The 24107-nt window shown below is 26.0% G+C and overlaps 1 protein-coding gene across 11 annotated transcripts in view; it reads right to left on the bottom strand.

Moving 5' to 3' along the window:
- Positions 1 to 24107, bottom strand: part of LOC135931464 (uncharacterized) — a 65100-nt gene that overhangs the window by 13719 nt on the left and 27274 nt on the right. For 2 of the 11 annotated variants that reach the window (XM_065468589.1, XM_065468591.1), the window contains 12 exons: positions 18764 to 18974; positions 18616 to 18721; positions 18462 to 18576; positions 18309 to 18411; positions 18107 to 18266; positions 12717 to 12837; positions 9042 to 9205; positions 8440 to 8657; positions 7575 to 7819; positions 4725 to 4927; positions 3676 to 3819; positions 38 to 259 (listed from right to left, as the gene is read on the bottom strand). In XM_065468589.1, coding sequence (XP_065324661.1) covers positions 38 to 259; positions 3676 to 3819; positions 4725 to 4927; positions 7575 to 7819; positions 8440 to 8657; positions 9042 to 9205; positions 12717 to 12837; positions 18107 to 18266; positions 18309 to 18411; positions 18462 to 18576; positions 18616 to 18721; positions 18764 to 18974 — 2012 coding nt within the window. Of the gene's footprint in view, positions 1 to 37; positions 260 to 1376; positions 1455 to 2868; positions 3633 to 3675; positions 3820 to 4724; positions 4928 to 7574; positions 7820 to 8439; positions 8658 to 9041; positions 9206 to 12716; positions 12838 to 18106; positions 18267 to 18308; positions 18412 to 18461; positions 18577 to 18615; positions 18722 to 18763; positions 18975 to 24107 lie in introns of those variants that run through there. The other 9 variants (XM_065468593.1, XM_065468592.1, XR_010573044.1 and 6 more) reach the window with 8 other exon arrangements.

The raw sequence follows: 24107 nt of genomic DNA, 5'->3' as shown, positions 1-24107 counted from the left end.
TAAAAAAAATTGTGCAAGCATAAAAATAATAATTCACCTTATTTTGTTGAATATGAGAACAGTAGTATTCGGTTGTATTGGGTAAGGTTATCGAAACATTTAAACTTTTACGGCTTTTACATTGTAACACCAATTCGATATGACAAAGATAGAAAGAAAAATTTTGAATTGAAGACAACAAATTTATATCGAATTTTTTTAAGGGTCCAAAATTGTTCGAGTCCTGGTTGGTTGATGATAATGATTTGAATTCCGCTATCTACGTTTCAAAGTAACCAATACATGATAAGCAATAAATTCTCAATTTTGAAATTTTAAAATTATGTTCCAAGAATTTTTTTAAAAAAATTTGTCCGACCAATTCCGAACGAATTATTCCATTTGTAAAAGCCCGATCCAATAAAATTTATTTGTTAGCTCAGCTCGAATTTATTTAAATGTAGAAAAGTTTAATATTTTTTTGATTGTAAGAAAATATATTAATTTATTTAACAAAAGTAATGATATAAAAAATTTAAGCCCAAACCGAAAGAATATTATAATTTAGTAACTATTAGTATTTCAAATAAACTTTTGATTTACATTAAATAGCAGTTTAAATTAATTATGCTATTATATGACTGGTATATTTTAAAATTAATTCATTTCTAGTACACCGTTTTAATTTTAAAGATTTGATTTGGTGATCATTCCAATGTGTGCAGAACTTATCCTCTAAGTTTCAGGCAAGTTTGTCATCAAATCTTGGGTTAACTATAGGATATACTGTCAAATAGGGATATAATTTTCAATTTTTTTTATTAATCATATTTTAATTTACCATTATTTAGATTTATTGTTTATATGCTTAAGTGCAATTATGGAAATATTTTACTTAAATTATAAAAAAATGAATGGCCTAATTGATATGAATAAGAGCTTTTAAATTATATATTTTTATCAGAGGCTAGGAACCCGAATGGAATTTAAAAATTGCAGGAAAAATAAATTATGTCAGTTGGAAAGTTTAATCAAGCTGCTCATATTTTCAATCTTCCGTTGAAAGAATTTTAAAATTTTGAGCTATATTAAGAAATGATCAAACATAAAAGACCGTATTTTTAAAAAAATCCTTGGCCAGGCTTGAAAATCAAAATAATTAAATTTGGTAGGCCTCAGATTTCGACTTCTGCAGGTCTGATTTTTAAAAAAAACTATTTTATATAAATTCTTCATTAAATTTGCATGCAGTTCATCCTGCCCTCCAATTAATAATACCTATATAATATTTTACTACATATGGGTGTAATTTTATTGGATAGACCAAATTATAATAAAAATTTGATAATTTTAGAAATAACATTTTTTTATATCCAATTTTTATTTTTGTAAAGTAGTTCATTTAACACGTATTTTCGATCACATTTCATTGTAAAAGGCTTTAAGCATCATCCAAGCAAATATACTATATTTTTCTAAAGTAACAAACCATTAAATGAAGTATAGGAAAAGTTAACAAATTCTAAAATTTTAACTTGCAATATATATATATGTCGTATTGAGATATGGAATCGGCACCATATAATTAAAAGGCCAAAATAAGGGATTTAAAAAGAGAATTTAAAAAAAAGTAAATAGTATAAAATTAAGGCATATAATGAATAAAAAGGAATGAGGTTAAGACTTTTTTGTTTTAATAAATATATTTATAAAAATACCGAATTATTGCAACAATTTTCGTTGAACATTTAAGCAGGGACGGTTACGGTTCAGTATGTAAAAACTTATAATGGTTACATTTTGCTTACGGTTCTTATTTAAAATTTATTCACACTCACACCGTGACCACCGTTTACACGATTAGTCAAGTGTAATTTCACGGCCCGCTGACCTCTAATCATAATTATTTAATTGTTTAGATAAAAAAAAAATTTCATTGATAAAATGGTTAAATTATTAAGAAATGGATCTTTCATGGTATTAAGAAGTCTTGGCAGTATATGAGGTAGTAAGAATTTATCATCTCTTATATTATGCCATGTGCAATTATTAAATAAGCATTTGTATTATTTTGGTTAATATTTTTAGGCATATTTCGAAATTGGTAAAATAATTTTATGACAAGAAATCAATCTAATTTGCTAAACATCGACCAAAATTTATTAAAATGTAATAAGACCCCCCCCCCCCCATTTATTATTAAATTTAATATGTATACGGAATCACGAGGTCGAGTCCTATATCATAAACCAGAAATCACTTGGTTATGGAAGAAAACAATAAAAGAATTAAATAATTTTTTTTAAGTACCCCCATTCAAATTTTTAGAAGCAGTTGCTTCGGACCCTCACCGTTGTAGGGGCCACTGGTCCCCGAGTTGGGTTTACTCGTTCCCAAAAAAATTCCATAAAAAATAACATTTTGAGTAATAGATATATATTTTTGAAATTTAAAACTACTAAAAATATTAGGCCCAGCCCGAATGCAGGGCCTAACTTTGCAGATCTCTACTATGCATAGTATGTATTGACTGGCCGAAAAACAACTTTCACATAATCTCATTTAGCTCATAAAGTATTATACATAGAGCTTTGATTCGAATTTTATTTTAAGGATTAATATTTAGGCTACACATTGATATAAAATTTGTTTGGTTAAACATAAATTTTAATACCTTTTTTCAAAAAAGCAAAAACATGGCAATTCATGGCACATTTCCCCTAAATAAAATCTTTTCGGTGTCAAATCCTATATAAATTTTACAATTACATAAATAATATTTTATCGATAGTGCAATATTAAAACATTTATATAAAAAAACTATATCATAAATCTCGATGCAAACAAAATATTTAGGTAATAAAAATAATTAAAAATCATATTCCGCTAAATGATAATTGTGAATAATAAGATTTTTGGAATGTTCTTTGGCAGTGTCAATCCAAAGATAGGAATGATTCTTTCAGTAGGTATATTTGTTGCAGATATACAAGTAACTAGTTTCATGAGTTCCAGTGGCTTTTCCCCGAAATAAAAGTGTATCTTGTTCTGCAGGAAATTTTACATCATTTTTAAGTGAGCAGAAATTTTATACAGTAGGTTAAACAAGTTATGTAACATTCCTGCTCTAGATTGTTAGTGCCATTCAATTTATCTATGAATGCTTTTGCGATATATGAGCTTGATGTTTGAGTATTAACCACAATTTGGATTTTCTTTTTTGCATTTCAATCATTGCCAATAAGTTTCAGAAACTTAATTAAAATGATATAGGAAAATTTTAATCAAAATATCCGGAAATAATCTTCAGCAAGTTAATTTATATAAGTTTATGGTTAAAATAAGTTATGCATATTTTTTCGCCAATTTTTTTTAAAAACCTTGGACATGTTAGGGGTTGGGGCAGCTCTCGTGTGCTAAAATTTCTCAAATTTTTTAAAGCTAAAAATTAGCAAATTTATGTTTTTTTCCATAAAATATTATTACGAGCTGGGAAGAAAAAACCCTTTTCAAGACTGAGTCAGTTCAGGTCGACTTTTAGTGCTTATTATACACGTGCTTGAACATAATTTCACCCAAATCGAGTCTTTAAAAATTAAAAATATGGACTATATAAATGATTTAATCGTAAAAAATTATAGTAAGTTTTTACACTATTGTTAAAAATTAATTAAAAAAGTATATTTAATAATTTACTAATTTATAGAGATGTATCCTTGACTGAAATCTTGATTTAACAACAGCAAATATATTCATCAATTTATCATCATCGTCGTGGCTAGTCACATCACCAATAGACCCTTCATTTACATATTGAAGCCATTGATAAGGATACCCTATCTAGTTAATATATTAATTGAAGAAAAAATATAAAACTTATATTCTTCTACTAAAATAGAATTAGCTTAGTTATGAATGAGTGCTTATTAGCTGAATGTCATATTCTGCATTAATCTTTCTTAAAACTCATTTGATTTTAATTAACTAATTTTAAAGGGAGCAAAATGTATTTTTTACAATTATTAAATAAAAATATTTTTTATATTAAATATATAAGGTATATTGTTTGTAGAAAAATATTTGTCCAGTAAATTATCTTCCTGAGCAAGAATTTGATAAATCTAAATTTTGGATGGATTTTTAGATTACTTTTCAAAATTAATAGATTTATATCTTGCTAAGTATTTTAAGGGTTTTAGAAAAAAATTCCATAATCAAAATTTTTTTTAATTTATCTGGCCCGCCCGAAAAATCAGTTTTTTGTGTCCTGTCTCCTATTTTTATAAAAAATACGTTTGATTTTAAAAAAAAACCCGAATTCTGTGATTTTTTAAAAAAATATTATTTTTATAATTCTGATTTTTAAGAGTAATCTGATAACATTTATTGAACTAAAAAATGGGATATATATAAGTAATTGATGAAAGTCTCTAGCCTTTACAGTCTTGGGGGAGGGGGTGTCTTCTGGGGGCTCGAATTCCTGTGCGCCTCCCCCAAGTGACATTACTGGGAGAAAAAATTGTAAATCAAAAACTCAGCTCAGCTTATTAATATAATTTTTTTTTTAAATAATTTATGCAAGAAAATACTCCACCATAAAAAAAAGTTATTGCTTGTGGTGCTCCAACTTTTAGTTAGTCCTAATATATTTTTTTAATGGAACTGTACAGTAAATAGCTTTGGACAGTGGCTTCAAAAATAGATTAAGGCTAGAGAAAATATATTTAAAAATCGGATGGAATTACTTTATCATATACAACTTCGAGCGATAAATTGAGTGTTGTAATAAGATCTTCTAGCTTACCCTTGACTTCCTCTATACCTTTGTCATTCCAATCGAGTGACTTGTTTTTAAATATAACTTTTACCAATTTGGGTATGTAGAAATTTGTTTTCATATAATCAATAGGTGACAAGGAGATGCTTGATGAAGAATCATCTAAAATATCTATAATTAATAAGTATAAGTCGGTTAAGCTACTATCTTGGAAAAAAAAATTAACATAAATAAAGTAAAACAACGATTTAACCTTTTTTCAAGAAAATAAGGTAAATGTGGGAAAACATGAAAACTGGAAATATTATGAAGGAGTTACACTCATATTATTATTTAAAATTATTTATTTTTTTTTAATTATTTTGTTTAATATTTATCATATTAATAAATAGTAGCCTGATTTTATATATCACGTGTAGAACTCGATTTCTTTAACCCAAAAAATTATAAAAGGGACGAGACTTTATACTTATAATGACTTTTTTTATAATTATATATTTAGTTGGCAAGTAAAATTTGAAGTTGAAAATTTATTACTTTTAGAGTTGTGTTGGTAAATGGTGTGTTATTAAATAGCGTTGTACTGGTAGTTATTTTATAGTATATTATTTTCACATACACTTTGTAAAAACAAAAAAATATATATTTAGATTTACCATAAAATGAGAGAATTCACGATAGATATTATAATAAATATTAATTTTTGATGCATTTAAACAAATATATGAATTTTACCAAACTTAATATATGTAATTTTTCAAAAATATATAGTTAAAATTTAAGTAATATTCCTTTAAGGAGGTAAATCCATCCTGAGGAAAATCAATATATTGTGGTATAGATAATTTTCCATGCATTTTGAAATTTTTGATACAAATATTTAAATATCCCAGGATTTTCAAATTTCGTTCTCAAAAATAATCCTAAAATTCCCGGATTTTCCATTGATAAGATAATGAATTCTAAAAGGTGAACGGGTTTTAATTATATTATTGAACTCTTTAATTCATCCCTCATTTTATAAATTTTAATATATTTTTATTTAATCACACTCCACGCAATATCAAAGAAGTTTTTTTTTAAATTAAATTAGGAAATAACTTTATAAATCGTTTTTTGAAAATTATAGTAAGGTGATCAAACAATATATTTCCCTAATCTGTATCATGGTTATACTTAACTACTAATTTTTCCAGGGTTGTGCATTTGACCGGTCAAATAAGATTAGGTCAATTGACCGATATTTGACCGGTCAAGTATAGTCAAATTCTAATAAATGTTTTTTAAGTCAATATTAATTCTATTTTATATATAATAGTAAAAAAATGTATGTATATTAAATTATTTCCTAAATTCTATAATGAATGTTTTACCCTTTATGGCAGAGCCTTATTCTAATTTATATTCATCTTTTTTTAACATTTTTTAATCAATCTTATGTTATGATATACTCCTACCAATTTTCTGGTTGTCGAGATCTTCAATCGAATTTCTTAAACACTTCTTTTAAATTCAATGTGAACAAAGCCCATTCCAACAACTTGAGCCCGAAATCTGATTGTTTTTTATGTAGGTTACTGGTTTCCACATAATTTGGTTATTAAATACTCCGCTTTTATTTCTGCAATTTATGATTTCACTTAAAATATTTTGATTATCATCTCTTTATGAAACGACTATTTATGTCATATGCTTCATCAAACTAAAGTAAGATACTCCCCTTATATTGGGAATCCAATAAATAATCAGCAGTGCAGTGAGGGCACATGTATTTGGATTGTTTTCTTTTTCAAACTAATCTTTAATATTTTTTCTTTAGGTTGGTAAATTACAAAATCATGGACATGATTGTATTATGTGTTTTCTAAATTAAACATCTCGTTTTTTACGTAAGCCAAGGTCAATTAGATAGCTAAATGTTTATGAATAGTTTAAAATTTTAAATTTTTTGTCCAAAATATCATTTAATATATTATTGATAATTTCTAACGGACAAATATCCAACTTCTTCAATAGCTACTTTCAGTGCTTTCTTGCATATTTATATTTGCTCATTACACTTTATTTATGATACCTATCCTGTTTATATAATTGTACATAATGTAATATAAATTGGCAATTAGTAATTTTCTCAAACCATGCTTAAGTAAATTTTTTATATTTATTTATATATTTAGATCCAATCAAATTAATAATGAGCTTTTTTTATATTTCAAATTGAAATTCTAATATTTTAATAAGAAAATTTTATATTTTTATAAAAAATTATAATTAAATCGATGCCTTGAAGATACAAATATATTTTAAAATAATTTGTAAACAAATTAGATTGATAAATATGCTTTAAATACATATTAGTTCATTAAATAAATATAGTTATTCACCAATTTTAGAGTATTTGACCAGGTCAAATACTCCTTCTGTCAATTGACCGACCTGCCAACCCTGAATTTTTCTATGCAAATGGTAAAAAATATCACGATCTTTATTATTAAACCATAAATTCTATACCTACCATTATTTGTTAGTAATAAATAATGATTTATTTTAGAAATATATAGAATTTATTATAAACTTTTTAATTTGCCTATTTGATTTTAGAAACGTGCATAGATAAACGTTAATCAGAGACAATTGCATAATTATATTAATATATAAGTGGGCGTATCTATACTGTAATACCCACTTTGAAATATTACGTTAATATTTTATCAACAAATTTATAGCTTAAATAGTTAAATTCTAATCTACATTGTGCTTTATACGGTTTTAATAAGGGCATATGAGTAAAAGGAATTTTTTTTAAAAAATTGATAACCTGTTAATAAATTTTGCTTCATGATACTCCATATGTCATCATCCTTAACCGATATCCTTTCGTTTACTGATTTACTTAATTTCGGTTTTTCACCCTTCACATTAAATGAGGCTGTCACTATATTCAGATTAGGATAATGTCTAAAAATTAACTCTATCATATGAATCTGCTTTTTATCATTGTCTAAATTATCTTCACATGCCACAGTAATTTTGAGAGTGAGATTGGATTTGCTCAAAATGAATCTTGAATAATTATTTTTTTAATTTTAATATTGTAGTTAGTGTTAAACGGCTCGATTTAACCGATTTTAAATTAAGATTTTAGCTAAAATAATAATACGCAAGCCTCGAGATTTCATTTATAGATGTTCAAACCTTTCTGCTAACTATGAGCAAAATCTCTGTGTAATATTTATTGGGCTAAGATATTAGGTTATCCGTTTTTAAAAATAGAGCTTTTTAACAGCACTAATTGTAGTAAAAAAAATAATCATTTATTTTTGAATTTGGCACTAAAAAAAAATAGAATTCTAACAATTTATTAAAAGATTTAATTAATAAAATTTTGATGCAATATCTGACACCAAAATTTGAATCAGGGTACCACAGGAAATCTTGAATCCAATATAACCCGTACAATGTGTGATTTTACAAATTAATAAATTAAGGATTCATAAAATAACTTTAATTGACATGGGAATTATAAAGTGCTTTAGGAGTTATTTTAGCTTTTAAATATAGTTAATAGAGTTTTGATGCGATATTCGGTATCAAAATTATAATCCGATTTAGTATCAGAAAAATTTGGATCCTGTGCATCCTTAGTAAAATTAATAAATTATGGATAGGTTCATAAAAATAACTTTAAATCGGCATGGGGATTATAATCATGTGGTTTGGGAGTTATTTCAGCATGCCTATTATCTTCTTCATTCTTTTCATGTCTCCCATATTTGTCTTTTCCAACACTTTTAACTTTAATGGGTTGAGGGATAGTGAAATCATCGTTTTCACTAATTGTATTTAGAGTGTGTAAGACAATTTTTTTAACATCAGCTAGATTTCTTTCGTCAACCGTAATCTTTATTAATTTAAATAAATTAATTAATTGATGCTAAAAAAAAATTTTTTTTAGTGAACGAAATAATCAGGAATTTTCTGAAATAAATATTTAATAATAAGGTAGCTAGGACGCTTGAGAAATGTTATTTGCTAATCTTTATCATTTAAAAAAAATATAGATGTTTCAAACAAAATATTAATATAGTGAAAGTCAATTGTCCAGGTTTATAGCATCTCACGAAGAAAAAAGTTCAAAAAAACCGAACCGATTTAGCTGACAAAATAATTAGATTCCATTGTTCTAAACTCGATCTAAATGTATAGACTACCTTTTTTTAAAAAAAATTGGTTTGTGGAGCAATCTAAATTGGTTACTTATATATATATATAAATATATATATACTTGATTAAGATAATGAGTTTTAGAATCACTCTCATCCATTGTTTCTTCAATATTGTTAGGAAGATTGGAGGCAGTATTTATTAAATCAGAATTACTTTTCTCTACGTTTATACAAGATAAGGCAACAAGAAAATCTTTGACAGAATTCTCGTTTACTAAATCTTCTAATAAATGATAAATAAATATAATAGTAAATTTAAATTGTGTATTGAGAAATTATTAAATAAATTTACAATTGTTCTAATCATGTGTTAACTATAATATAATTAAGCATGTAAATTAAATTAACATTCATCATTTTGATTGTTAATTTAATTTACATGCCCTGTGCGTCAATTGACCAAAGCTTTAAAAATATATTTGTCGTTAGTCAGCTCAATGAATTCGCCACTGCCTATAAAAATCGATGGTGGTGTAAGACATTTTGTTATATATAATATCAGCCCGTTAAATATCCGGGTTTTCAGTCCAGCTCATCTCGTAAATATTCTATCCAGCAAAATAAACTTTGTCTAATGAGTCTGGACAGCCCGTAAAAAATTTTTGAACAATTTGTCCAGTCCAACCCAAAATCTTTTATCCCAAGCTGGGTTTCGGGTCAATATTCGCCGATCTCCAATAAATAAACCAAATTAAAATACAGAATGCTAAAATTAACAAAATATTGTATCTTGTATATTGTAACTGTCATAGTTAAAAGATAATTCTTTGATCATTGCTGGTATAAAAATAATAATATTTTTTGATAAATTCAGCATTTTAGAGAACATTTAAACCCCCTTTTCCAAAATATTTATAGCAACATCTTCTTGCGGCCAATAACAAATACCATTCCTTTTTTTGAATTCATAATCTTTAAATAATATTTCGAGGTTAGCTGATTACTCAAAGGGCTTATTGTCATTGCTAATTGTGTTTTGTTTGCTTCTATAAGTATCCACCTCGTGTTCAGGAAGTTTTCAAATAAAGGAATAATATTGGTATAAAATTCATAGGAATGGAATTAATAATTCTAAATAATTTATATTTTCGTTAGTAGAGGTCGACATGACTTGTTCCAAACTTGCTCATGGAAATTTTCTATCATCTATGAAGAAAGCATAAATTAACTTGCAGGTTTAGCGAATTTTTCTTGGCACACACCTAGATTGAGACAAATTCGCCGATTTTTAGCCTATATCCAAAATGACTGTTAGCTTTTAATGTTGAGTAAAGAGTAATGTGATAAATTAAATATATACATTACTACATTACCTGATATTATCATTGGGATAACCAATATTTAAAATATCATGTTCTTTCTTTTACAAATTATTGTCTACTTCACTTTGAGAAATAGGTCTGTATTTTACATTTCTTTTGGAAATAAATTTTACTGAATCTTAAATATGGTTTAATGATTTAAAAATCATCATAATATTCTTATATTTTATTTGGGTTTATGTTTTTCTATCTAATACTTTTTAGAACAATAAATATATCGTGCATGCAGGTCAATTCATTTTTAAGGATTTTATATAGTAATGATCTGTAGGATTGTCTTCATATATCAGCAATATCAAAGTGTTTATCTGGAGGATGAGAATCATCAATATATATAATTTAGCCTCTATATTGATTGCGTTATGCAGCATAATTGTCAACAATTTAACAGCTGATCCAATTTATAAAATGTTTTAATGAGAACAATTTTACTTTATTGGTATTAATCAGGTTTCAAACTATCAACATGGTTGTTATGTATTGAAGATAATCATTAACATTAATAAAACAAGAAAATCTCACCTCAAGCATGTTTATAATGCAATTCAATCCTCAGTGATTTTATTGCATCATGTATTGCTGTATCATCTAACTTTGGCCCACTCCAATAAGGTTTAGCCAAACCTTTATCTTAAAATGAATTTAAAATACTAAGTTGAACTTCAAAATTAAAATTCAAACAAATTTTTTTAGATAAAAACTTCCATTTTTATTTTTTATATAATAAAATTTAAAAAATTGCTCCTCATTTCTTTTTTTCAGACAAATATTTAATTTTTTCTAAATATCTTTTTTTACGTTGTTTTCTGGGAAAGTTAAATCTTCCATCTGGCTAGCATTTTTCTAAAAAATCACAATGTAAATGTAAAAAGAAAAGAAAAAATCTCAAATTTTAGTTTTATATGTTATTAATTCAAATATAATATATCGTTAAATTATGTTTTTTCATATATTTCTTTATTTATACCAGGTGTATAGGTTGTATTAGCCCAATACCCACCTATAGACCTATGATAATACAAATAAACAAATAATAAATTATTCTAAAAAAATATGAATTCATTATTTGAGTGCACCGATACTATTTTTTGGAGGCTGATCCAGGCCAATATTTCGGATGTTAAATTGATATCGGCCGATTACCGATCCAATATCACATCTATGGTTATTTTTTAATTTACTTTATATTAGTATAACATCTATAATTTAGCTATACAATAATATATGTCATTTAAATATATTATAAGGATCAGTTATAGTTTATATTCAATTCAATCGCAATTCTAAAAGTATATAAAATATTTATAAATCATTTAAAGTTAATAAGTAATAAAAATATATTTTGAAATTTGAAATAAATATTTAAATTAATATATCGAAGATTTCTTTTTAGAAATAACAAAATTTCCAATTTATCAGAGGTCAGCCTGCGGTCATGGGGACTGCCAATATCACCAGCTTCACTAAAAACAGATTCTGAATAGATTAACGCATATTTTTATAAACATGATGCGCAAAAAAATAACAATATGGCAGAATGTTTATTAATTCATTATTATTATTTAAAAAATAAACAAAAAATGGATTTCGATTTTGTTTATAAAAATAAATGGTTTTTTATATATCACTTTTTTTTAAATTTTACAACATTTTATTTTTGTTAAAAACGTCATTTTTTATCGGATAGGAAAATTTTATAAGATTGGCTGAAAACCGATATTTTAAAATGGATGAAATATCGGCCCGATCCGATAAAAAATCGATACATTCCTATTTGATTCATATTTGTTTTTGAATGAGCCTACCCAACAATATAAAAATATTGAAGCAAAAATAGGGTAGCATCTCTGCAATTTCAATATTAAAATTCAAAGAATAATATGTAAAGCAATTTATAATTTTGTATCTCTATATTAGAGACCTTCATGGGCCAGGTTGGTTCACAGGCCTCATATTATATTTTCAAGCAGGCCTAGGCTTGGCCTGAGTTTTTGAAATATTTTTTAAATGGACTTGGGGCCTAAGATTATTAAATTTAAATTTAGCTTATTTAAAACAGTTGCTAACTTAAAGAAATATTGTCATTTTTTTTAATAAAAATTTCAGTATTGCAAACAAAATATAAATATACTTAAATATTGCTTATTTTTATTAAAAAAAATTTATATGGATATGGGCAGAGTTTGGAAATTTTTTGTGAAACTTATATGGGCTTGAAAATTTTTTAAATATCTGGGCTTAAAAATTTTTTTCTACTGTGGGCCTGGGCTGGACTTGGTCAAAAAATTAAGGCCCATGAAGGTCTCTACTTTATATATTTTAATTTTCTATGTGCCACACAAATGTGCAGCAACATGAGCCAGTAACATGTAGGTCTAGTTATTATGAAAGATTAAATACCATAATAATTACCTTCGTATATATCAAAGTGAATTTCTTTATCATTGTATAATTTTTTGTAAGAAAGATATTTGGCATAAATTGAATACAAAGGTGTAGGTAATGCTCTAACCATATTGGAAACTAAATAATCCTAATAAATAATAAGAAAAATTAGTAATATCTCAAACAAAGAATTATTCAAGAACTTGAAATGTGGATATTTTAATTAGTGATCTGCATCGGGCCTAATTTTTAAAGTCTGGCCCGAAATTTTTTTTAAAAAGATTTTGCCGGCCCGGCCTTAATCGGAAATTTTTTTAAAAAATTTTGCCGGCCCAGCCCGAACCCGAAATTTTATTTAAAAAATTTACCAACCCAACCCGGCCCGAATTTATTTAAATATAGAAATTAATTTTTATAATTACTCAAAATAAAAGACATGTTATACGTTTAATTTCAATAAATAAAATCAAATATTTTTATTTTACATAAAAAATTCAATATAAAATTGATAAATTTAGATATATTTAAAAAAATTTCCAAGGTCCGACCTGACCCGGCCCAATTTTTTTTTAATATTAGGCCCAGCCCGGCCCAAATCCAATTATTCTAATAAAATTAGGCCCAAGCCCAAAAAATATTAAGAGGCATACTCATACAATTATATAACATCTTATGATTAGTTGAAAAATTATCATTATAATCAAATTTTTCTATAATTATTAAAAATATTTTTGTGTCTCTCCTGAGCATTTAAAAAAAAGGAGATTTATGAGGTCTTGCAGTGAGGATGATAATATTTATTTTATATTAAAGTTCTGCAAAGACAATTCTATTTCAGCAAAAATTTTGGGCTTGAGACACAGGTCTCTTCTATTAATAATGAATATGGATATTGGAATATGGAATTCACAGGGATTCAGATTCTCTCTATTTTAAATCATCGAATGGGGGCAATTTTTAAATTTGAATTAAAAAATCTGTTAACATGTGCATATTAGCCACTTGTGGACCAGACAATTATGTTCTATACTAAGTATTAGTATGAAAAATCTATAGAAAATTAATATAAAATAAGAGTAGTTTTAATGTTCACAGCAAAATTATCTAAATCCATAGTATGGGTATTCTCCAGATGTTGAAATACATTTCCAATTATTTAAATTTAAATTGCCCTCAGTAAATGATTTAAAATTGAAATTTCAAATCCCCATGAATTCTATATCCCAATAAGAAATATATGGGTAATTCGATTCCATGACAAATCGACCAGTGATTCGGCCGACCATCTCAAAGATGAATGAAACTTGGCGTGTTAGTTATTTATGTTGTAAATGTTAATAAAATCCAAATTTTAGAGCCCCAGCTCAACCAGATCCAAAGATATACGCCTTCAAAGTAGAGAATCGCGTAATGCGTGATTTCTTATATCTTGTTTTTCTTAAAAAATACTTAAGATAGAATTACAAATAATATATCACTTTATAGCCCTTAAAATTTTACACTGGAAAATATTGAAAAAAATTTAAAAAATGAAGTGTTTTTGTATTTCCGGTAAAAATAAAAAATTAACATTCCTGGGAAGGGATTTTTTTTTGGTGTTGATACTCTCATAAAATGTTTATTACCTTTATATTAAACTATTTAATGAAAAATCTCGATAGCCATTTTTGTTTTTTCAATTTTATTAAAATTTTTATTATTTTTGTAAATAAAGAAATATAATATAGATGGCGTTATACTAAATTTATTAATAATATATTATATTTAATATATTTTATATCGGTATTAAATCAAAATAAATCTAAGTATAACCAGTATGATGTCCTGGGGCAATAAATGAGTAAGCGGCCCATATAAAGATACTTTAAAATTATATTCAAGCTATTATAAAAATATATCTATTTATCGCAATCCATTTTGCGCTTAAATAGAAATTCTTGAGGCGGTAATTTGTATATATTTCACACTTCTGTATCTACTATCGTTATTATTTGAAATTAAAGATTTTATCATCTTATTTTATTTTTTATTCCTTTCTTTCTATTAAATTTTTATATCGATAAATAAAAAATTTAATTATCAATCATGATTGAAAAGAACATAAGGATTAAAAAAATATTTCTTTTTTTACTTAAATTTTTTTTTTAAATTTAAAAAATTGTAATAATGAAATCACTTTGTAGTAATCCATTCATTAGAGAAGGCCATAAGTCTATTTCAAAAAATCTACAAAAGGTAAGTTTATTTATATTATGGATTAAAACCTTTTTAATTTTAGATTCTGGATTTTTACCAATATAATATCTTTTTTATTATTGGATATCGTGATTATTTTTATTATATATAAAATTAGGTTACACCAAAGATTAAAAAATCCAAAGGTTTATTAACAATAGGCCGATCATTATGTCACTCATGTCGCTTAAATTTGAAAAATATGGAATCCATTGAGGATATATCTGAAAATGAAGAGCCCGAACTAGCCCCATCCAGTTCAACTTTGGATATAATAAATGTATCGCTAGAAGAAATAGGCCAATCCCCAATAAAAACGAAAAGAATAGGGGAAAAGAAATATTCGCAAGAAAAACTTAAAAAAATAACAAAAGCATTAAGTCAAAACATATTAAGAAGCAGCCTTCCTGAGTTTGATATACAAAATAATAAAAATGACGAACTTCTTCAAAATAAAACATCATTATCCAATTATTTCTAAGGAAAAAAAATATCAACTTCTTACTATATATATTGCCCCCTTCTTGGACCTCTAAAAAAATTGAGATGGAGTTCAAAGCCACGAATTACTTGGTAAGAAAATCAAAAAAACTAATAGAATTAAAAGGATTTATGTCATCTCCCATTATAAAACCTGGGCGAACAATTGTTCAGGAAATCGTGAATTTTATAGAAAAATTTTACTCTTCTGATGAAGTCAGTCGTGCGATGCCCGGGAAAAAAGACTATAAATCCATAATGATCAAGGGGAAAAGAGAGCAGTCTCAAAAAAGATTAATTTTAAACAATTTAAAAGAATTATATGAACGATTTAAAGAGAGGTACCCGATAATTAAAGTTGGATTTTCTAAATTTGCAGATTTACTGCCAAAAAATTGTATTCTGGCTGGAGCCAGTGGAACACACAGTGTGTGTGTTTGTGTAATTCATCAAAATTTTAAGCTTATATTTGTAGATGCTAATTTGGCAAAACTATTAGCTATGCCAGAATATCCATTACATAACTATAAAAATATTTTAGCTCAAACAATATGCAATCCAGCACTCCCTATTTGTTATTTAGGAGATTGTAACTATTGTCCAGGCACATTCTCAATTAAAAAACAATTAGATGTTGTATTTGCCTAAAATGACATAGATCATATATCCTTTAAACAGTGGGTGTCTGTTGATAGAAGTAATCTGGAAACAATAACAAAATCTTCTCAAGAATTTTTAATTTTTTTTTTAGAAAAAATTCCACCTTACGTCATTCCTTTATCGCTACCAATCAGTCATCATATATTTCAAAACTTAAACATTTTTTACAACAAAATGAATTTATGATAATTTGTGATTTCTCTGAAAATTATGCCTTTGTAATCCAAGACGCTGTTCAAGGATTTCACTGGAATAATAATCAGGTCACTATCCATCCTATGATAGCATATTATAATAATAATAACAATATAGAAAACCTTAATTATGTGGTAATATCAGAGTCACTTCAACATGATGTTATTGCAGTACATTTATACCAGACTGAAATGATAAAATTTTTGACCAATCATTTTAACAAAAAGCCATGTAAAATCTATTACTGCTCTGACGGATCGGCTGCTCAATATAAAAACAGAAAAAATTTCATAAATCTGTGTTATAATGAATCAGATTTTGGTGTAGCAGCTGAATGGCATTTTTTAGCTACATCTCATGGAAAAGGTCCATGTGAAGGCCTTGGCGAAACATTAAAAAGATTAGCAGCACGTTCAAGCCTTCAGCCCACCAGTTCTGGACACATTTTAACACCAGTTGATTTAAATCAGTTTGCAAAACAAAATATGCCATCAGTAAATTTTACGTATATAACCAACGAACAATACAATTTAGAAGAGATTAAGCTACGAGAAAGATTCAATTTAGCTCGTCCCATTCCAGGAACTCGGCAAATACATGCTGTTTTTCTTTTGAGGTTAAGTAAACTTAAATCAAAAATATATTCATATGCAAAGGACTTTCAAATTAATAATATCTCAAATGCCGATTTGTCTTTTGCCAATAATTTGTGTTTTGCTGATATTAAAGGATTCGTAACATGTGTTTATGACGATTTTTGGTGGTTGGCCACAGTACTGAAAAAGAATGAAAATACTGAGGAGATATATATTTCCTTTTTACATCCCCATGGACCAACACCATCCTCTTTTATCCCACAATTGAGGAAAAGATATGGTTGCCCATGAATCAAATAATAACGATAGTAGATTCTATAACAGTGACAGGACGTACCTATAAATTATCGCTTCAGGAAATTCTATTAATATGTGCAAAATGGGATAAGATTAAAAAAGAGGTATTTTATTTTATAATTGTTTGTATATGAAATTTTATATGTTTATTTTAAAATATAGCGTCCTAATAACCATATCCGTATGAGCCGCTTCCTTATTTATTGCCTCAAGACATCATACTGGTTATATTTAATCGATTTTTTTTTATTTTAATACCGATATAAAACATATTTTTATTAAATTAAATATATTATTATTAAAATTATATATAACGCCATCTATATTATCCTTTTTTATTTATAAAAATAATAAAAATTTTAATAAAATTATAAAAACAAAAATAGTTTAATATAAAGGTAATAAACATTTTTAGAGAGTATCAACACCAAAAAAATATCCCTTCCCAGGAATGTTAATTTTTTATTTTTACCGGAAATACAAAAACACTTAAAATTTTTTAATTTTTTTTAAATATTTTCCAATGTAAAATTTTAAGGGCTATAAAATGATATATTATTTGTAATTTTATCTTAAGTATTTTTTAAGAAAAACAAGATTTAAGAAATCACGCATTATGCAATTCTCTACTTTGAAGGGGTATATCTTTGGATTTGGTAGAGCTAGCACTCTAAAATTTAGAATTTACAAAAATATACAAAATAAATAACTATCATGCCAAGTTTGGTTTATTTTAAAGATGGTCATCCAAAAATCGCGTTTTTTTGGTCGATTTGACGTGGAATGACCCATATAGAAAATACATCTCAAACAAAAAATATGCAAGCTGGATTGGCAAATCACTGACCTGCTCTTTAGGGCAATAATTTATATTAAAACCTGTTAATGATTTTTCATCTTTAAGCAGGTCTTACTAACTTATATTACATTGTTTTTATTAAATTTTATAACAACTTTTTCAAAATCTAACCCAAACAACTTTTGAACTAATAGTGTTTCTTTTAGAGATTGTTTCAAAGAAGGGTATATAGAATCTAATAATTTAGATTTTTCCATAATATTATTTTGTATATCTTGCTTTATTACTAATAATTTTTCAATATTTTGTGCCAACCTTTATAATAATTAAATTATAGTATATATCATTAAATAAAACGCTTTTCTCTCTTCTAACTCACAATCTAATCGTGCTAAGGCCAATTTATGTTGTACATCAATATTATTTTCTTTAATCAAGTTATCACATGAGCTATCATCATCTAATTATTATAATTGAACGTAATACATTTTAATCAATTTATTTATTAACCTATGATAATTTTATCCCCTATTTCTTTATATTCAGGCATGATTTCAAAAAATTGTTGCCATGGCAGTATATCTAAGTCCTCATATAATGTGGGACAATTAATACAATTTTTAATCTTCAAAGCATATTGAATTAAAAATAAGTTAAATTTTACTTCTTGCTTCAAATAATTAACTTGATATAGTAAATTTTGTAAAACTAAATATTTTTCATCTACTTTCTGTTTAATATCAGAAGTTTTATCCTTTATATTTTTACATCTAAATAAAATATAAAATTTATAGTAATAAAACTCCAAAAACTTTATTTGTGCCATCCTATTAAATTTTTTAAGCCCAAGTAACCAAAAATTACATTGTTTTTGAAGGTCTTTTAAATTTATTTCTGATGTTGAATAACTATCCTGAGTATTTTTCATTTTGTTAATCAATTCAATGAAGTCTTGATCTTTAGAATAATTTCTAAAAAATTCTTCATTCATATTAAAGTCAAGGAACTCTTGCATTAGATTATCTTCATTTTAAATTATATATGTGCAATACAAATTTGAGTAATGATGATGCATAGCGTTAAACGTTATTGATCATTACGGCCGTGAAATTCATCACTAGGAGCTAGGAGTAGGGCTGGGAACCAATATTAAAAACCCAATATAAACAAAATATTGTATTGGTATTGGGTCTAAAATATTGGCATTGGTTTAAACAATATTTTCTATTTCTTGTATTGGTATTGCTATTGGTATTGGTTTATATTGGTATATATTGGTTTATATTGGTATTGGTTTAAATTCAAATTACTAATTAAAAGAATAGAAATAGTGATTATAAAACTCTTAATTTATAGTTTTAAATAAACATGGAAAAAAAAATGAAGCATTACCATAAAAACAGGGCTAAGAACCAACTCCCAAAATTTTACTAAGTCCAAATTCTTTTTTTAAACTAATATATTTTTGAAATCAACAAACCAATCAAATAATAAACGTATATTTTGAAACTTTTTATTTAGCACAAAGAATATAGCAAAATGAATACACTAAAAATGTAACATAATTTTCTATTTATATAAAATATAGTGCAAAAGATTGTAATATAAAGAAAAAATTTTATGTATTTAAGAAGAATCCTTCATGCGCATCCAACTTTTTAAGCACAGGCAAGCTTGGATAGTATGCTCATGTAGTGAACAACGTTGATCTGTTATAATATACCTTCCTTCTGAAAAAGCCCTTTCAGAGCTAGATGAAGAAGCTGGAATTGCAAGATAATCTCTGGCAATTTTTGATAATATTGGATATCTATTTTTATTTAATTTCCACCAGTCTAATGGATTTGTATCATTACAAATTGTGGCTTCATCCACATATTTGCTTATTTCTAAGTTATTATTGTTGTGACTAGGTTCAACCTGATATATTTTGTCAAAAAAAAATAATTTTTTGTTATTTTGTGTTTCATTTGTAGGTTCAGCTGAATTGTAATTATTTGTTTTATAAATATTATATTCCAATAAGAGTTTCTATACTATTATGCTTTAATAAGTGACTTGATAGTTTAAACCTTGGGTCAATCATTGTTGAAATAATATATAGGTGTTTATTAAAATTATAGTATTTATTAAGTTTTGTCAAGGCAGCTAATGAAGCTGTCTTTAAAATAGCATTAGGATTATTATTATAACTCTCAACGTGCTCAAAAATACTGGAATATAAAGGAATGATTGTTGAAACTGATGGAGTATTAGCACATGAGGCCCTCTCTGTAGCAAAATTAAATGGTTCTAAAAATTCTCGGTATATTTCAATATTATTCCAAGCTAAGGCACTAATATAATATTCTTCATTAGTATTTTGTTAATGATTGGTATATATTGTGAGATAAGGTTTGAGAAATATAGCCCTTTCGAGCATTTGGTACGTTGAATTCCAACGTGTTGGTATATCCAAAATAGGGTGAGGAAATTTTAAATTTGGATTTTTTTCAAGATATATTTTTCAAGTTTATTAAATTTAGATATAGAAAGTTTAAAAATTTTTTAAAAATTTCTTATTTTTTTTAAAGTTGGATTTAGAGGTTCCAATGCAGCCATGATAGACAAATGGATAATATGGCAAAAATATTTGCACACATTATCAAAATTGTCTTTTAGTTTTAAAATTTTTAAAAATGCTAAATTATTACTAGCATTATCTAATGTAATACAAAAAAATCAATTTCAAATTTTACTTTTAATACACAATTAAAAATATTATAAATATTAATAGCTTTATGTGCTGATTTAAAAAGGAATAAAATCTAATAAATTATTAATTAATTTAAAATCAGTATCAATATAATGAATGGTTATGCCCATAAAGGGTATTTTATTTGGAGAGGACCAAATGTCCATTGTTAAAGAAAATTTAGAAGTAATTTTAGAAAGTACAGATTTTAAATTGATAAAAGAACTATGATAATGTTTCATAATTTCTTTTTTAAGTGTTTTTCTAGAAATTAATGTTAATGAGGGGTTGCAAAAGCTTATTAAATTTTTAAATGACTCATTTTCAACCATTGAAAAGGCTAAATTATTTTGAATAAAAAAGTCCATAATTAAATTATTTAAATTAGCTTTATTATTTACATTATTAATTAAAAATGATTTTATGGTGTTAATTTTTTTACTGCCATTATTTATTTGTTCACATTTCTTATATAAAGTTGGGTGGATGGATTTAAGATGTGTCCATAATCCTGAGGTTCCAAAATTGGGAATAGATAATTTTTTTTTACATTTATTACAAATAGCCTTTTTTTTGTTATCACAACTAGTATAAAATTCCCAGATTTTTGCTGTATTTCGTCTTTTATTAGATATCGTTGATTCTTCTTGTTCATTATCGATATTATTATTAGTATCAACATCATTATCTATTTATTAACTCGATTTGGTTTTCATTCATTATAATATCCTAAATGAATAAATAGATAAAATTGATAGATATCATATAGAAAACTTACTTCCATAATAAAAATAAACTATAATTATAAATAACACCAATATTGATATCACAGGAATATTTGGAATAAATAACAGATGTAATATGTTTATGAATGAAAGTAAAAAAAATACCACGATATAATTATCCACGATATAATTATCCACGATATAATTATCCACGATATAATTATCCACGATATAATTATCCACGATATAATTATCCACGATATAATTATCCACGATATAATTATCCACGATATAATTATCCACGATATAATTATCCACGATATAATTATCCACGATATAATTATCCACGATATAATTATCCACGATATAATTATCCACATTATAATTATCCACGATAAAACCAAATAATTTTATGTATTTATCTATTTTAAATTTTTAATATTGGTATTGGTATTGGTTAAAATTGTATTTAAACAATATTTCAAAGCCAATATATTTAGGTAATTGGTATTGGTATTGGTTGTAAAAACAATACCAATATATAATTATATATTGGTTTATATTGGTCAGGGGTTCGAACCGAACCGAACCGAACCGGAAAACCGGAATGAACCGTTATGATTTTCTGAACCGTAACCTTAACCGAACCATTATGAAGAAAATATTAAAAGAGCAAACCGAACCGTTATAAATATTTTGAACCGGTTTAAACCGGTTCAAAACGGTTTTAAAAATAATTAATTTTAAATTATTAACCTAAATTTAAAATTTTAATTTTCCTTGGGGGCATTTTTTAAATTGGTGATTTCTTTTCAAATTAAATATTTCCATATTATCAACATTATATATCAAATTAAATATTTTTAATTAATGATTGCATTAAAAATTCAAATGAAATTGTCATTATAAATAAAGCAAGAAACATCTGCAAAAAAATAAGAAATCAGACAACAATGGCTATTCTCTCAAAATTAAATTTGAAAAAACCACTAATAGATTGTTGCACAAGATGGAACTCTATCTATTTAATGTTGGAGAGATTACTAGAGTTAAAAAGCTTTTGCCAAGAAATATCGCTCCAAAGCGATCAAAAATGTTTATCAGAGAATGAATGGGAAATAATTAGTGACATATTAAAAGCTTTATATCCAGCTTATGTTTTGACAAAATATTTACAAAGTGAACAATTGACAATGGGCGATTTTTATGCTGCGTGGATCAAATGTCTCATGCAAACGAGTAAAGTAGACACTCCATTTGCCAGACTTTTAGTTTCTACGATGAAAGCATGAGAAATAAATTATAAAAATGTAGTTTTTTGCTCTGCTATTTATCTCGACCCTAGATATAATGTATTTTTAACTTTTGAAGAAAGAGAGATCGCCAGAAAACATTGTGTAAAAATTGGAACTTGACACAAAATCTAAATAATCAGAATATTGAAATTCTAAATACTATGCCTACGTGTTCGTATTCGAAGGATAATTTAGATGATGATTTTGAAGATTTATTAAAGTCGCATGAAAGTCTTAATAAGAATAATTCTCAGGGCATCGAAAATTATAATAAATGTATAGAAATAGAATATATAATTCGGTCATTTGATAATAAAGAGAGATTAGAAAAAGATACTAATCTTTTGAATTATTGGGAAAATGTAAAGAATAGTATGCCAGAACTTTATAAGTTAGCTATAACTGTGCTAGCAGTTCCAGCTACGCAGGTCTCCGTAGAAAGAGCATTTTAAAGCCTTAAGTTTATACTCTCTGCGCAGAGAACTAAATTATATCCTGAAATATTATAAAATATTTTAGTTATCCGTTCGAATTCTCTTTTTAAACCTAAATAGTATAGTATACATATTATTTTATTGATTATTGTATTTACGCATGTTTGTTTTTATCTTATTTATTTATGAAATAAAAAAAACTAATTTGTCTAATTTATATTTCCTAAATTTAATAAAAATATCTATTAGATTATCATGGATAAATTAAATAAGAAATTATAAACTAAAAAGATTTTTCTCTAAAATTAATATATACATGGTTAATGATTAATTTTTTTTTAAATTAAATTTATAAAAACCGGAACAAACCGAAAAGAACCGTTATAAATTATAAACCGAACCGAACCGATATGATTTTTTTTTAAAAAACCGAAATGGAACAAAACCTTTATAAAATTTTAAACTAAAAACCGGAACGAACCGAACCGTTATACTAAACGGTTCGAAACCCTGATATTGGTATTGGTATTGTAAACCAATATTATATTGGTATTGGTCCCACCCCTAGCTAGGAGTAGTATTATTAAACGGCTCGTTTTGAGCTGATTTTTAAAAACGGCTAATTCAATATTTTAGCCAGAAAAATATTACCTAAGCCTCGAGATTTCGCTAATAGATGGCTAAACCTTTGTTCCTTCTACAAACAAAATCTTCAGACTTGCGTAATATTATTCTAGATGAAGTATTGAGTTGGCCGTTATTAAAAATCGGCTCAAAACGAGCCGTTTAACAACACTAACTAGGAGTAGGATAAGCGTTATTAGTGTATTAATATATATCACATACATTATGTTTACCCGTTTTATTTGAATGGGCGGTAAGACTATGTATTCAGTTTGAATAGCGAAGAGAAGAAAGGGGTAATTATGATGTATAAGTTCCGTTGCCAGTAGAATAGTTGTAAAAGT

This window comes from Gordionus sp. m RMFG-2023, chromosome 1, assembly GCF_954871325.1.
Source record: "Gordionus sp. m RMFG-2023 chromosome 1, tfGorSpeb1-WG-v2, whole genome shotgun sequence".
In the NCBI taxonomy this organism is placed as follows: Eukaryota; Metazoa; Nematomorpha; class Gordioida; order Chordodea; family Parachordodidae; genus Gordionus; species Gordionus sp. m RMFG-2023.
The sequence above is the reverse complement of the archived record's forward strand: the minus strand, read 5'-3'. Positions and strand labels throughout refer to the sequence as shown.